This window comes from Sceloporus undulatus, chromosome 7 (genome assembly GCF_019175285.1).
Source record: "Sceloporus undulatus isolate JIND9_A2432 ecotype Alabama chromosome 7, SceUnd_v1.1, whole genome shotgun sequence".
Classification (NCBI taxonomy): Eukaryota; Metazoa; Chordata; class Lepidosauria; order Squamata; family Phrynosomatidae; genus Sceloporus; species Sceloporus undulatus.
Window position 1 is genome coordinate 26,971,174 of NC_056528.1, and position 16,955 is coordinate 26,988,128.

General features: G+C 41.9%; 1 protein-coding gene across 4 annotated transcripts in view; it reads right to left on the reverse strand.

Moving 5' to 3' along the window:
- Positions 1 to 16,955, reverse strand: part of DAZAP1 (DAZ associated protein 1) — a 47,127-nt gene that overhangs the window by 15,222 nt on the left and 14,950 nt on the right. For 3 of the 4 annotated variants that reach the window (XM_042478243.1, XM_042478244.1, XM_042478246.1), the window contains exons 2-6: positions 14,263 to 14,303; positions 13,607 to 13,773; positions 12,517 to 12,582; positions 10,297 to 10,401; positions 4,903 to 4,951 (exon numbers count right to left, since the gene is read on the reverse strand). In XM_042478243.1, the coding sequence (XP_042334177.1) occupies positions 4,903 to 4,951; positions 10,297 to 10,401; positions 12,517 to 12,582; positions 13,607 to 13,773; positions 14,263 to 14,303 (428 nt within the window). Of the gene's footprint in view, positions 1 to 4,902; positions 4,952 to 10,296; positions 10,402 to 12,516; positions 12,583 to 13,606; positions 13,774 to 14,262; positions 14,304 to 16,955 lie in introns of those variants that run through there. The other variant, XM_042478247.1, reaches the window with a different exon arrangement.

Below are 16,955 nucleotides of genomic sequence, written 5' to 3' on the forward strand. Positions count from 1 at the left end.
TCATTCTGGGAAAGCAACAATGGCAAAGCCTATTCAAGCCCGCTATTTGCTGATTCCATCATAAAATGTAGTTCTATAATAAAAAATTCAATTTGGCAAAGCTGGAAGGATTTGAATGATAACTCAAAATGAAATGCTTCGATAAAAGCAATTTGGGGATGGGTGTCTATTTCCCGCCTGAAACCCAAGATTTCCCCCTTGGTTTCGTTTTGCTTTGCAGCTAGTGCTGACAGCAGCCATTTATTGCTCTAAAGCGTTCAACAGAAAAAAAAAGATACAGTCTCTGTAACAGTTAGTGTCTCTCTAAGCTTAACCAACATGGTTGGGTAAGCTCATGGAGCCTTATTGTAAAGAGGATTCATACTTAAAAATACACAAAGATACAGGCCAAGATTGCAGCAGGTCAAAATTCTGCTGTCAGCAACATGAGCAAGAAACAAATTAAACTAAACAAAATAATAAAGGAGGGCGACTTTTAATGCATTGTCCACACACAAGAGGCTGGCAGTATAAACGAAGGTGATGTTAGCCTGTGACACACTTGCATTGTAAGAATTAGCAGACGTTTTGTCAAAATGTGTCTGTTTGAGGTCTTTGTAGGGCAAAAGTGGAAAAAAGGACATTTGCACATACACATGACTCAGTTTACACACTTCGGTACCTAAACTGGGGCCACGGGGAAAAAGGGACTATATAGAAGAATGTGGTCTCTTCTTAATTCAAGATTAAAGAAAAAGAAGAAAACTGGGAGGAAGGGTTTTTCTCCAAGAATGCATAACTAAAGCACTCCTGAAAAAATGGCCATCCAAACTCTGTTTAAAGACTTCCAAAGATAGAGTGTCTACCAGGGCAGTCTGTTTTGCTGCTGAGCAGCTCTTACAGTCAAGTTCTTCTTAATGTTTAAGTAGAATCTCTTTTCCTGTCATTTGAAGCCACTGGTCTGTGTTCTTGGCTGTAGAGCAGCAGAAAACATTCTCACTCCATCATGGATATGGCATCTCTTTGGATATTTAATGATGGATATCTAATAAATACAGCCGCATCTCAACTTCTCTCAGCTTGCCCCTAATGACCCAGGTGTGTGTAGAAGTTGAGATGTAGTCGGAAAATATCTTCATACAAGAACAGCAGCAAAATGATGGAAAGCCAAAGGCCCAAGGGATAATGGATGTCCTGAAGGTGAAATGGTCTGCAGGACAAGATTGGATTAGATGGCCCTTGTGGTCTCTTCCCTTGTGTTCTCTCTGGGGAGCATCAGAGAGAAGAAAACTGGAGAAACAGTTTTAGAAATTATAGATGAGAGGCCTTCAGAGGTGATAGAAGTATTACCTGCTTCTGGAAGAAAGCTGGGGGTGGGGGTTGGGGGCAGAGAAGAATTAATGTTGCCAAGAGATTTTTAACCAGAAGCCAAGAGTCTGCACAAAGTTAAAGAGACCCAAAAGGCATAAAAAGAGCAAAATGTAAGAGGATCTGAAGTGTGGACAGGCTCTGGATTAAGAATGTAAAGTGAGTCATTCTCAATGGGCTCATTCATTTTTCTCTCTTCACCTATTGCTACTGTAAAACAAGTTGGGACTTAGATGGAACTTAGATGGAACTGTGTGAATTGCCCACTTCACAGAAAAAATATGCGAAGATGGCTAAATAGTGTTTAAGAAGATGCATGTTGTAATTCACAGGCAGCAACAAATATATGTCCCTTCTAAACCCAGATACTCCATCTTACTATAGGAGGACACCCTCATCACAGTATCCCAAAAGTCTCACAAGGGCTTACTTGGTAGAATCTAGTTAAGAAAGTGCTAGGGCTTGGAAAGAACCCAGAATAGGCTTGACTAGCCCAGAATGTGTAATGTCTGTAGTTCCACTGAGTGAAAGACATGGAACCGTAATGGAAACCCCTTCATGGCTATCCCTGAATATGTTTCCTGGATTTGAAGATACCAAATTTTGCTGCAATGGGGGAAGCTTTAAGAAGAGGGAGCTAATGGAATGAGACATAACTCTGTGGTTTATTTGAACAACAACTGGCAAGTTTTATCTATACAAAGGTTTAGATAAAACCCCTAAGGTTTACAGTGGTGCCTCGGGTTACGAAATTAATTCGTTCCGCCATTCCTTTCGTAACCCGAAAATTTCGTAACCCGAAACACTTTTCCGTTAGCACTGGAAAGCCTATAGCTGCACTTTGCAGCATTTGAATTTCGCGCCGAAATGAATTTCGTAACCCGAAAAATATTTCGTAACCCGAAACAGTTTTTGCCAATCCAACTTTTTCGTATCCCGGAAATTTCGTAACCTGATCATTTCGTATCCCGAGGCACCACTGTATTTGAACAACAACTGGCAAGTTTTATCTATACAAAGGTTTAGATAAAACCCCTAAGGTTTTTCCAGATGTGACAGTACAGAAACTTAATGAGAAATTCAATGTTCTCTGACTAAGAATGGGACAGTTAGCCTCGCATGGGATAGTGTTTGCCAGGATTTCAATGGAAGTTACTTTGCTGCTGCTAATGGATTTGCAATTTTATTGCCTGTATTGTATTGCACTTTGTCCATGACCCTCACATGGCCAAAAAGGGGATTGTACTGTGCGTATACTGATACTCCTTTACACAGATGACAAAACCAGAGAAGGTTAAAAAGATTGCATGATGTATTTTGTGCCCAATGGATGACACCCAATAAAGGTACAGTGGTACCCCGGGATACGAATGCGCCGCCTTACGAAATTTCCGGGTTACGAAAAAAATCCATTCAAAAAAACTGTTCCGGCTTACGAACGTTTTTTCGGGTTACGAAAAATTTTTTGGTGCTTTTCGGCGCTATTTCACACGAAATCGCGGCTTTTCCCCATTAGCGCCTATGGGTTTTCGGCTTGCGAAGGCTTTTCGGGTTACGAAAGCGGCGGCGGAACGAATTAATTTCGTAACCCGAGGTACCACTGTACCATTGTTTTATGTTGTATTTTGCTACATAGCCAACATGACTACCCCTGAATTTGTTTCCAAGAACTGTGGCTAGTAGAGACAGGTGATTAGAAGTAGGTGGTCCAAGGCACACTCTTGTAGAAGACTACCTGCTCCTGGAATATGTGACCCTGTGCTGTGTCTTCAGGATCATGTCCTGTTGGCTGAGACCTGAGCCAGATATGCCACACCATTGCCAACAGGGTTAGTGTTCCGATGGCCCCAGGTTTGGCAACTAGCATGGCCACACCTACAACAATATTGGGGCTGGAGGTAGAATGACAGCTAACATGGGTTTCTCTGGTGTGGAGAAATGTGAATTTCTCTAGCTGAGAACCTAACTGGGACCAAATCAGGCAGGACATACTGAAATATTTGCATCTAACACACAAGATTGCATGTGGCAAGTTGTTCAGCTGGGAGGCTTTAAGGAAAGGGATTTTAAAAAGGAAAGTCTTCTGTACCGGAGAAAAAATGTTTTCTGAATGGCCTGATTCCTCAGTGGACAAATGAAACAGGGGGAGCTTCAGTGCTATTCAGGCCCAAAGGATAAGTTAAGAGTTTATCTGCTCAGAGTGTTGAGAGTGTGGGATAAAGGTTCCAAATAAAGGCAAGATGTTCATTGCCTCTATTAGCCTAAAACATGCATACACAATTATGCTGCTCTTTGCTGTGTCAGTGAATTTTTCTGTTGAAACAGTGCAAAGCTGTTGCAAAACGAATTAAGGCATTAAAATAAAAAGTAACCACCCCCTCCCAGCTCTTCCCACACCAAATATGGAAAATTTCGTTCACAATCCCAATAAAGACAAAGCCCGATCCCTCCTCCGTTTGTGGAAATGGCCTGTACCTCTGTGATAATCTATCACCTAGAGAGAAGAAATCTAAAGAGATATTAATCACAAAACAATTCACAGAGAGAGAAAAGAGGAAGGGGGAAAAGAAAGAACTTAACGTTTACTGTACTTTTACTATGAAACACTTAAATATGTCACTAGGATGTATGTCTAAATTAAAACAAAAACTAAGACTTAACAGCTTAATAAATATGAAGTGAAAATTTTATATATTGCTTTAAATAATGGATTTAAGAAAGAAGAGTGGAAAGTCCAGATGGCAAACTATTTTCCAGCATGTCTGACATGCTACCAAGCAGTTCATTGAAACTTAAAGTTTATGGCATTTTAAAAATATAGTGCCTCTAAGAGCCAACTGAAAATGTGAAATGTAAAGCAACACAACTGCTGCCTTTAATTAGGGCCAAAGATGAGAAGGTGCGCTTCAGGTTATGGGGGGAGCCATGCTCACACTCGCTCGGTCACATAAAAGCAGCATTATAAGCTGCAGAATGCATAGATTCTCATACACAAAATGTATCAAGCAGTGATTTACAACACATGGCTTTTGGCCACATACTTCAACTGAAGGCTTTGGGAGGGAGACCCCAACAACAGCACAAAAAGCATACATTCATTCTTCCAGCTAGTGATAACTGCAAGTCTGAAACAGGAGATTTTAGACACATTTTATTATCTCCATTTTCAAAAGGAAAGGGAAAAATCTCTAAACTGATCAGATACACACTCATGCTCCTTTTCCCTTCTCTATTTGAAGCAAGTAGCTTAACTTAGGTGTCATATTTTTTCTTAAGAAAAACACCTCTGGGTGGGAAGAAGAGATGCGGGAAAGAACAGAGAGACATGCAACACTGGACTTCAAAAGCAGTTAACACACAATAGATGAAACTGCATGAAAAGCGTCCACAAGATAATTTGTTCAGTGATGTTACTTCCTGAGGCATTGCACTAAAGAAATGTAGGGGTTGTTGTTGTTGTTTTTTGGGGGGGGGCAGGTTGAGATTGTAAAAGTTTGCCATCTGATACAGGAAGAGGACAAAGAAATTTTAAGGGCAAACTAGATCCTTCTTTACCTCGGGGCCGCTGTTTCTCTGCGTCATAGATCATTACCACTTCAGTGACCTGGAAAAGAGAAGGGGAAAATCCTTCTAACAGTTACCAGATGAAGGTTAACTAAGCAGAAGGACAGCACCAAAAACAAGGCATAGACACTAAATGGTTAACTATCAATGTCTGCCGTTTTCTAGCAGCTGCAGAAGTTGCTAGAAAGTTGCCTTTCTTCAGCAATCGCTGGTACATCAACTTATCTTCCCTAACATGTGATGTATAAGAAATAACAATCCCCCTCTCTACACTTTGGTCTTGAGGTGTGGGGTGTTGAACAGGCCATAGAATGCATTAAGTCTCCCACCTAGAGACAGGAGAAGGAGGTCCACCCTTGAGGATCTATCAGTAAAGCAAAGAGGACAAGCCATGAAGAATTTCCTGGGCAGACTGCGAGACCTCTTTGCTATCCCAATCCCAAGATATTTCCATGCACAGGGAAATGTATGCCAACCTCAAACTGGCATACATTATTTTTCTCACTGGCTGGCAGAAACCCAGCAGTTTCAACTGAGATTACTTTTCCACCTTCCTATCTCCCTGTCCTAGGAGCAGAGTTGTTCCACCTGTTTTTACTCCTTTTAAATAGGTTAATGGAGAATGAGAACTGAGAAGAGACAAAACAGCTCCTCTCCCAGAACAATGTTCTGCACACATCCTTTTAAAAATCCACCAGCACCTCCAGCAATTCTGCTGAAGCAGCATAAAAACTCTCAAAAAGGGAGAAAAGCAGATGACCCTTGCCAGGGGAGCAGGAAAGACTGAGGCCTTAACTAGAGGAACAAACATGAAATGCTGGGTACACTGTCCAGCTGTGCCCACAATTGTTTGAAACGGGAGATACATCACAAGATGACATAACAGCTGCCCTCAACTATCTACTTCTTATTCACTTCTGATCTGCTCAAATGTTTAAGGGGCAATTTAGAGAACTCCTAGTAAAAACCAGGGCTGCTGGGTACCCTCTCTTCCATCTTGAGAGCCTGTATAGTGCACCCCAATTGCCACAGATGGAGGAGCCAGTTGATTTCCCAGCAAAGAGCAAAAACCACAATTCCCAGAATAGAAGAACCATCACAGGATTCTCAGACTGTGGAAACATAAAGCTGCATTGGCAGCCCCAGAATCAGTAGTCATATTTGTCTCCTAGAAGTGTCTCTAAGCACCAAAGATCAGAGTCTGCCTGTGATTCTAAAAATGACACCACTTATTCTGAGTTATCTAGATTATTTCCTTACCACTACAGATTTTTAACAGCAGGACTCCGGAGCTTGACCACAGGACCTAAGATGAACCAGGCTATGATGGCAAAGGTTACAACTCAAATCAGAAATGGGAAGCAGGCCTAGTCCTTCCCAGACTATACTAGCTGAAGATGGCATGCAGCCAAGCACAAGAAGGTAGTGCACCTGAGTCTGAGAGGCCTTTGTTTGCCTTTCTACAGAGCTCTGTGTCTGCCAGCCCATTTTCCTGGGTCTCTGCCTGTCCCTGCTATGCAGGAACAGTCTTGATCTCAGAGCCTTTCTTGCCCTGCCCTGCAAAACCCAGCATTCATAAGGAATACTTGGTCTGTGCAGCCAGAGTCAAGTGTCAGAGTCAGCCAGAAGGAAGCACAGCTACTAGCTCCACTGAAAAGCTTTTAGGCAGCATTTGCACTAATAGCCACAAGTCTTCCCCATCCCCTAAGGGAGTATTTTGGGGACCAGAGGGCAACTTGTATAATGAAAAGGAATCGGTATGGATTTACCCAGAGTGATGTTTTAGCGCTAATTTGAAAAGACATCTGGTAGGGTTCAAGTTGCCAAGTGCCAATGGGGAGCCTTCTAACAGAATTGAATTCTCTTTCAGGACACACCCAATTATGCCTTGTCAACTGCTCCCTCCCAAGAGAAGTGTCAGGTTTCTGCTTCACCCGGGCAAAAGTAGCTGAAGTGTTCACATTTACATAGCCAGCATTGAAAAGCCAGGTCCCATATTAAGAACACACTTCAAGTCAACTAAGTCCATTTACCAAACCAAGCAAAATTCAGTTTAGTAACAGAGATGGGGGATTTCTAGTCAGCTGGTGGGGAAAATGTTCCACCGTCTTCTTGTTATGGGAACTTTCCTGCATCCCCCACAGGCTCTCTTAACCCACACCCATGAGGGTTCCTCAGAAGCAGTACATAGCCACAAAGCCTCTCTAAGAAGGAGCCAGGGTTCACTATAAAGAGGTGGGTATGGTTTTAGTGTGGAGCGCTGGAAGTGGCCTTTCAAACATGCACGCTGCCAACACTTGCACTGCAGCCTCTCCAGTTTGGGATGAAATAATCCCTCTGCTTCCTCCAAATGTATCTGTGATGCTGTTTAGCAAATGTCTTATGATAACACAAATCTTTCTAGGATTCCTTTCAGATTGTATTATAGTCCAAACCCCCACAGATATCCCAAGTCTTAATTTTTTTTAAAGCACATTGTTAGACTCATGAGAACCATTGTAAAAAATGGCACATGGCTGTTAGGAGAGGTTTTGGAAAGAAAACTTGTTTTCTAAATGCATTAATTAATGATAATTAAAATTGGTCTTTAGTTCTCAGTACCACCTGCAACCACTAGGTGCCAGACCTTTTCTAATAAGAGAGGCCTGGAAGATTATTCATTCAGCAGCTTCTATGCAATGCCAGGTTGATAAAGCTTGTCTGGACGACCCCTAGTATCTCCAGAACTCTTGGAGGAGAGGGACTCCTGGTGCCTGGTAATGGTAAAACATATTAGCAGAGGGAAGGGCTGAAGGAGAACTGATATGGAGGGAGAGACCAGTGAGAAAAAGAGAAGTACCTGAATGTTGCATGCATATGTAGACTATGGGGCTTCAAACCCAAGTGAAACCGGTCCTTCTGCTAGTAGTCTCCTGTTCTAAAACCTGGTTGCATTATTAATACTTTTCTTTTTAAAATGTGGTATTGGGCGTTTGGAAAAGAGACAAAAGAACAGAAACCAATCCAGAATTACACTGGTCCCCCGGGTTACGAAATACCCAGGTTACGAAATTTTCGGGATACGAATAAATCCCATAGGGATTTATTGTTTCGGCTTACGAAGGTTTTTTCGGGTTACGAAAAAACCCCGGCGCTGTTTTAAATGGAGCCGCGGCGCAGCCGCGGCTTTTTCCCCATTAGCGCCTATGGGCTATTCGGCTTACGAAGTATCCCGGGTTACGAAAGCGGCGGCGGAACGAATTAATTTCGTAACCCGGGGTACCAGTGTATGTGTTGTTTGTATGTATGCCAACCTTTCTTATCCAGGGATGGCTGGCTCTTTTGGACTCACTCCAGTCAGCAAAGCGAATGACAGGAGATGGTGGATTTTGTAGAATCAAATGTATTGATTCTACCAAGGATTTTGTAGAGTTGGAAGAGACCACAAGGGCCATCCAATTCAACCCCAAGCCATGCAGGAACACACAATCAAAGCACTCCCAACAGATGGCCATCCAGCCTCTGCTTAAAAGCCTCCAAAAAGGAGACTCCAGCACACTGTGAGGCAGTGTCTTCCACTGTCAAACAACTCTTATTGTCAGAAAGTTCTTCCTAAAATTTAGGTGGAATCTTTTCCCCTCTAATTTGAATCCACTGCTCTCTGTCCTAGTCTCTGGAGCAGCAGAAAACAAGCTTGCTCCATCCTCAATGACAACCCTTCAGATGTTTAAAGATTATTATCATGTCAGATCCTAACCTTCGCTTTCACAAACATATCAAAGCTCCCTAAGCCGCTCCTCACAGAGCCTAGTCTCCAGACCTTCAAATGATCTAGATGAGAGTAGAAGGGAAAGGCTGTTCTCCACCAACTTCAAAGACCATGTGTGTAACGGGATCACTTCAGGCAATGCATATTCATGAGGAAATGTTTGCTACTTACCTGCAATACTGAGTGGGAAAGGAAAAACAGGTTCAACCAAAAAATGAAAACTATTTCTGAACACAGCAAGAATACAATTTGCACTGGTGCACAGATATGTGAATGTATCTTGAGATACATGCAAATCAGATGGAAATGATACTTTCACTGTCAGCTGACATTTTTATGATTTGCCAGCCCTGGGAAGATGCCTGGGTGAAGTTGTTAATATCTTGTGACAAGTACAGGCTGCCATATCTTTCGCTTCACACTCTTGGTGTTGGGTTTTAATTGTTGTTTGCTGTTTTAGAGGAATCACTGAAAAGTGAATGATGATAACAATACATAACATGGCCCTTAGTAAGGAACAAGAGCCAGTGAGCCAGTTTGAGTGTTGGACTAGAACTCTGAAGATCAGGGTTTGAATTCGCCACTCAGCCATGGAGACTCACTGGATGATCCTGGGCAAGTGACTTGCTCAGCCTCAGAGAAAGGCCATAGCAAACCTCTTCTGGAGAAATATAGCTAAGAAAACCCAGTGGTAGAGACCCAGTGCGGTAGTTTGAGCATTCCTCACTTGGCTATGGAAACCCACTGGGTGATCCTGGGTGAGTTATACACTCTTAACCCCAGAAAAAACTACACACTAGAATCAAGAGTCAATGGCACATTACAAACTGCCCAAAAGCAGGCGGTCTGGCGCCGGCTCCATTAGCTACACCGAGAAGCCCCAGCGGCCAGACCGCGAGGCTTCCCGGCGCACCTAAAAAGGAGCACCGAAATGGCGCTCCTTTTTGGCCCCTGGAAGTGGCGCCGTGAGGCACGCACTCGCGGTGTCACTTCCGCCGTGCCATGTCTGGACGCTGTGCGTCCAAGATGTAAATATGGCAGCGCTCACGTGGACGGGCGCTGCCATTTAGTACGCACTCTACGCATCCTAGGGAGAGGGGCAGTTAGGAAGGTGAGAACCTTCCTAACCCTAGCACGTCCCTTTCTAACCCTATGATGCGCGGAGTGCATACTAAATGGCGGTGTGTAACCCGCCTTTATGATCAAGAACATCGATATAAGATTAAAATGGGAGGCAATGAGAGCAAGTGTGGCATAGTGGTTTGAGTGCTGGACTATGACTTTGGAGACCAGGGTCTGAATCCCCACTGAGCCATGAAACCCACTGGGTGACCCTGGGCAAGTCATATTCTCTGAGCCTCAGAGGATGGAAATGGAAAAATCTGTCTGAAGAAACTCCCCCCCTTCAAAAAAATAAATAAAAAAAATAAAATTAAAAAAAAAACCCGGAAAGATTCACCTTAGGGTCATCATAAGTCAGGAACTACTTGAAAGCTCACAACAACAAAAATATGCTACTGGACACAATATAATGTCACTGCAATAAGGGAGAATATTGTGAACATTTTTTAAAGACAGGAGATGGCAAAGGAACCCTCTTTTTCAAAAAAAATATGTGTGCCTCCACATTAACTCACCACTCCGAACTTCTTGAAGTATTCCCTGAGCTCTGTCTCGCCACAGTTGTGAGGGATCCCACCAACAAAAATTTTATTGGATTTGTTATCACTCCTGGATCCTTTCTGCCGAGACAAAAGGGACAGAAGGATGTACTGAAATTAAAGTTTGTTTTAAAAATTATATTTTCTTCATGCTGTGTGATTGCCATCTATTCAGTGATTGACATATTTGTGCCCCACGTTCAGCACAACAGGGAAATTTTGAATCTGAATTTAAGATGTCAGACTGATCACACTACCTGACTCAAAGGTAGGCTACTTCTACAAACCCATGCACTCTGCTTGACTTTTGTCAGTTTGGGTCTTGGTTGGATAAAGCAGAGCCTGAGATGGATAGATGCAGAAGAACCAAGAGGAAGGCAAAGTTGAGATGTATGGAAGATCTGAGCTTGGTGAATTAAATCAAGAGACATTAAGGCAAAGCTAGAAACAGAGCAGTGGGGTAAAAGCTTCCCATCTTTACCATTCTGCCTTTGCTTTTAGAAACCTACAGAAGTGGGGTCATGATTTCGATTAAAACCAGGAAGAGTCAGGGGCTGGAACTCCCACAATTCAAAAACGAAGCAGTCAGTCTTTCTGACCAGCTGAGCTTATGTGTTACAAATGTCACACTCAGTGCATAATACTGAAGACAGATTATTATAAGTTAAATTCGTATAATGTCACACAAGGCCAAGAACACATCATACTGTTACTTTAAAATACTGAATATCTGACGCTACCTGATCACACCATTTTGTGAGCATTTAGTGTAAATGGGTAAGTGAACACTAATCCAACTCTACCAATAGTTTAAAGTGTTAGGACTAATTATTTTACCTAACCACCTCCTCCACATTCAGTCCAGCTTAGGTGTTGCTGGCAGTAACAAAGCACAGGACAAAGGTGAGAAAGGAAGGGAAGGATATTATGAAGACTGACTTAAAAAAAGAAAAGAAAGACAGACAGACAGAAAGTCACAGTAAAAGCCCAGGAAAAACTTGGCCAAAATGGAGGCTTTGGGGTGCAGATGGGTGGAGGGGAGGAGGAAACAGTTCCAAAACCTGGACTGCAAGCATGAAAGAAGCAGCAGGAAAAAAAGGGAGGTGTTGGTAGCTGACAGACCTGCTCAGGACAAGAAAAATAGCTTGAAAATGTACAGAAGGCAAATAATGTATCTAAAAGTAAAGTTTTATTATTCCATAAAACTGTGGGACGCCTCAAGTTTAGCAGACTTATCCGTCAGCATTTCAAATCTTTGGATGTAGCCTAACCTGAAAGGAGCTTTTTCCATAGGAAACTCTTAGACAGTTTAATTAACAAAAAGGGACATGTAGTATTTGCTAGGGTTTTCAAGCAGGGACTTAAAATAATAATGCCCAAAGGTAAGCTTACTAGCCAATGCAACTAAAACTGTGGAATGCAGAAAGGGATACATCTTTATTCCCCAAGACTTTATTCTCCATGCCTCCCAACATGCATAGTTAGTGGTTGGTTTGTTCTTTTAAATCTTACATTGGCTTTGGAATTAATGCTTGGGGTCAGCCACATGTTGCTCTCCAGATGTTGTTGGACTCTAACTCCCAACATCCCTAGCCAGATCAATTATGCTGAGAGTTGCAATCCAGAAGTATCTGAAAGGCGAAAAGTTCCCCAGATGTGGTGTTGGTGAGTTCTACATTTGCTTACTGATGTTCACATTGTAATGTTATGCCTATTTCCCACCCCATCTTGGGCAATTCTTCTGACAATCTTTTATCACTAATGTAAAACCAGAAGTAGGAAAGATTTGCTGGGCATGAGTGTGGTTTTCAAATTCTTGGTTTTCACAGAGAAGTGCATTAGTGTGTTATTTGTTAAGGGCAATCTAGTACACATCAAAACCAGACACACCTCTCCCTTAGAGACAGATCATGGCACACAATGGGATCAAGCTGAAAGCCTCAAAAATGTTGCCGTTACAACTGTCTGGAAATCCTACAGCCTACAATGGACAGCCATTCTCAGCAAGTGGTGACATCTGGCAAGTTAGCCTCAGCCCCATGAGTTCTTTTTCCTGCCAGTACAGTAGAGTTTCACCACCTGCTTCCAGAAAGGTTAACAAAGCTCCTTAGCATTTGGATGAGGAAAATGCCAGCAGCTTGGTAAGATCACTGAAGGGAGAAAAAGTGCAAAGCAATGCCAAAGTGTCTCTCTTACCCATCCCTCCTTTGGTCGTGTTCTCTCTGGTTGCATTCCACGAGGGGTACAGGGCTTTGGATCGATCTGTCAAATAAGGATGAGGGTAAAATTGGAGAAAAGGCAAAAACTGAAGAAGATGGTTTGGTCCAGCACCAGACTTTTAACAAAGACACTGGCAAGTACTATCAGACCCTTTGCTTCCCTCCCCCCTCCTCCTCCCAAGAATAGTTTTAAGATACTCGTAGGACAACTAGAAAAGCCAACTAGAAGAATTACTGCCCAAGAGAGACACTGCTTAAAAGTTACTTTTTGAGATTACAGCTCACCAAGTCTGCTGCCAATATATCAAGCTGAGGCAGATATGCAGACAAATCAATACAGTGATATTGTGTCATAGGGGGGGAAATCCCCAGCTTTCAAGACAGCACAGCAGACCTAGGACCAAAACATTCAGCCTCAAAACAAGCTGTTTACTGTCTTAAGCACACAAATGGTCTCTCACTTGGGGAAGTAGGAAGCACCAGGGGTGATTAGACAGGGATGCAAACTGGAGGCTCATGTTCTGATACTTTCCAGCAGGCAGGTTAATAAGAACAGTTGTAATCTCACAACAATACTGGTCCTATTTGCAAGTTGCACCATTTATGCCACACTTTCAATGTGTAATTGCAGCAGCCATCAACCAGTTCCAAACTATTTCTCAAACAAAACCCAACAGAGAGAAAAATGGCCAGTTAGTATTTTCTCTGCCATGATCTAATCATGTTCTTGCATAGCGACAAAAAGTAGGAAGAGAGAATCATATATTGTAATTGTGGGGCACCTTACCCTTCATCCCTACATTATTATTATGATCTTGAAAGTAGACATCCAAAGAATTAGGGAGGAAAGAGCACATAAGATTATTGTTCAGTGCTTTCCTTAAAATAAGGTTTAAGAATTAAGTACAAACACATTTGGAAGAAACCATTAGTTAAAAAATCATATAATTATTCAGTTAATCCCATTGACATTTCATTCAGCTTGGTTATTTAAGAAATATATAGACATGCACACCTCCCTTCACACTTCACCCCACATACAGACACTCCAGCTGAGGCAAACTTACATTTCGACCATCTAATGTATGGGGCCTGCTGGCCAGGACTGTCCCTACACAGTTGGGATCTTTGAATTTGACAAATCCAAACCCTCGCGATTGATTTGTCGTCTTATCTTTCATTATCACACAGTCGACAACTTCCCCATACTGGGAAAAGTAGCTACGGAGCGTTTCTGTCAAAGAAAGACACAAATGCTTTTGTTGAGAACAATCTGACAGAAAAAGCATGCAAAGTCGGAGCACAATTCTCTTCAGAAAAAAATGGCTAAGGTCCGTGGAAGGCTCTGCGGCGAAGCCCTGAGGGGCCAATGAATGCAGCATTTTGTTCACTAAGAGGTTCTTTACAACTTCCAATAACTCCTCTCCATAAATTTTAGCAGGCTTATCACAAGGATCCTGCCATAATCCATCTACTTAACATACCCTGCTTTCCAGAAAAACAAAAAATTTGTACAACTGTTAAGTACACTCAGAGGGATTTTTTTTTATCATACTGTTTTCAACGGAACTACAAGGGACTGAAAATATGGCTCAATCATGGAGGAAGTCCTGTTACAGTACAAACAGCAGCCTAGCTCCTTTAGACGGAGGAAATCTGAATCTCTAGTATGATTTATGTGTGTTTAAGAAAGAGGTTCACAATAAATTCAGTAGATGATTACCTTGTGTGGTGCTCCAGTCTAGGCCGCCCACAAACAGCTTTCTGCAATTCAGAGAATACAAGTTAATACTGGTCTGAGAACACAAAGATCTTTTTAAGTTTGACTGATACACCCCTCTGATAGCTAAAGCTGTAGCGCTGAATAGGATTTCTATACGGGTTTTAACTTCAGTGTTAAATGGAGAACCCTAAACCATTATCAACCGAGAATTTCTTTGCCACATTTACTTATATTAGTTATATTATGAAGCAATGTTCAAGTACATTGAAACAGTAGAAATACAGAATGGGGGAACTTCTTTACCTTAGTTATAATTTATAACACATATATCAAGATTTTCTTTGACAAAGACAAAAGCAAAACTTATTACTGATCACGATCTTATCACATCACCCCTTCAAAAGGCATTACAGTAAGAATATACAATGTTTTCTTGTTGTTAAGTGGCATCAATTCAACTTTGACTTATGGAGATTGTATGACTTACAGACCTCCAAGTTACACTATCACGCTATCTCCAACCACCTTGCTCAGGACCATGACTTCTTTGACTGAATCTATCAGGCTGAAACATGATCTTTTCTTTTCCTCCTACTGTACCTTCTTCTACCTTAACAAGCATTATTGCCTTTTCTAGTAAGCCACATCTTCTCAAGATATGGCCCAAAGTACAACCGTCTCAGTTTACTCATCCTGGCTTACAGTGAGAATTCAGGATTGATTTGCTCTTCTTGGTCTTGTTGTTGTGTGCACCGTCAAAAGTCATTTGCAACTTATGGCAACTTATAGGGTTTTTGAGTTTGAGTGTGTGAACTCTTTCAAGTTCATTCAGTGGGTTTTCACCAACCCTGATCTCTAAAAGTCGTAATCCAAAGCACAAATCATTCCACCACACTGGCTCTTGCACTCATCCATTTGTACTTTTAGCAGTCTGTGAGACCCATTGAACTCTTCTCTAGCAACACATTTCAGATGAGTTGATTCTCTTCCTATCAGCTTTTCTGACTTTAGCATTCAATGACATATCTTTTTTAATTTGGAGTCTTGTCTAGCTCCTTCATAGCTGCCCTTCCAAGTCTTAGTTTTCTTCTGATTTCTTGAGCGCAGTCTCTATTCTGATGAATGACTGAGCTAAGATATGGAAAATCTTGAACTATTTCAATGCCTTCATTGCTTACTTTAGAATTATTTAAATCTTAACTTCTTTAAAATATGTTAGTTTTTTACCGTTCTTATTTTATTCCTTCCACCAGACTGTCAAAGTAGGTCTTTGATATTTCCATGCTACAGAGCCAAAAAGTCGATTTGCCAATCCAGAAAAGTCACAGTTGGGCTACAATTTTATTTCCAGCCCCTTGCCAACACTATATCCACAAAAAGCCTTGGAAATGTAAGTTGACAAAACACACCCCCCTCCATTTTTTCTGAGCCATGGGAATTGTATAGCTTCCTGGGAAGGATTTCAGGAGTAATGTGCTGCTTGCCAGCAAATTCATTTTTTTAACCACCGAGAAAAGATTTCACACCTGTGCAGAGTTCAACTGATACAAAAAGTATGTTCAAACTATTCCTAGCTAATGGGCTAAATAAACAGCCTTTGTAGAACGTCCCCTTAATTTTCAAGATCACTCCCCACAGTGTATGAATCTTAGGCGCACAAGAACATTACATTGTAATTTTAATGGTGCAGTGGTCAACAGAACAACTACAAATGCCACTGGTATAGCAAACATAATGAATCCATCTTAAAGCCAGGCGGCAGCAGTTTGCTGTTGCAACAGCATGCCATGGAGAGTAGTTAATATCTGAAGTCATGTTCCTCTAGATCAGTGGTTCCCAACCTGTGGGTCAGGACCCCTTTGGGGGTCGAATGACCCTTTCATGGGGGTCGCCTAAGACCATTGGAAACCACCTATTTAATTACAGTTATGAAGTAGCAATGAAAATAATTTCATGGGTTTGGGTCACCACAACATGAGGAACTGTATTAAAGGGTCACGGCATTAGGAAGGATGGGAAACACTGCTCTAGATTTACTAGAAAGGTTTGCCCCTGCCCTCCATTGCATATACCCTGGGTTCCCTGTGCAGTGACTTTTTCCCAATCCAATACTGTAACATGCACCTGACCCAAGAACCAAGGACAGGGAGAATCACTTTCCAGCCTATTTCCTAGAAGAAAGAAGAGAATTCCCCATACATATCCTAAGGATATTACTCTGCAAACCTTTCCAATGTGTGGGACCATATCTCTCCTGCTATCTTAACCATGTTCACAAGCTTTGCTGGTGGAGGTGCTTGCATTTTGGAAAGACTATTAGGATTATATATGGGCATTGTGAATCATCTTGGGGGCCTTTATTAGGGCTCAAATGTGTTGTTGTTGTTGTTGTTGTTGTTTCTATAGATAAAGGGAAGGCAGAAGTGAATAAGTGGTGAAAATAATTTCTAAGGCCTATCGTGCAGCAGGCGTCTACCATTGCCTCAGCTGGCGGATATTCAAGGCCACTGAAGTATGAAAAATCCTTCCACTCCAGTTAAAGTTACCTAAGTGCCTGCTTTTAATAAGTCAAACAATGCCATACATCAGCACTATGAAGGCTGCATGCTCTGCTTGCACGTCATACGGTGAGAGAGTGCCTTTAGGGAAATCTTACTCAGCAGACGCAAAGGCTTCCTTTTCAGAGCAAGACA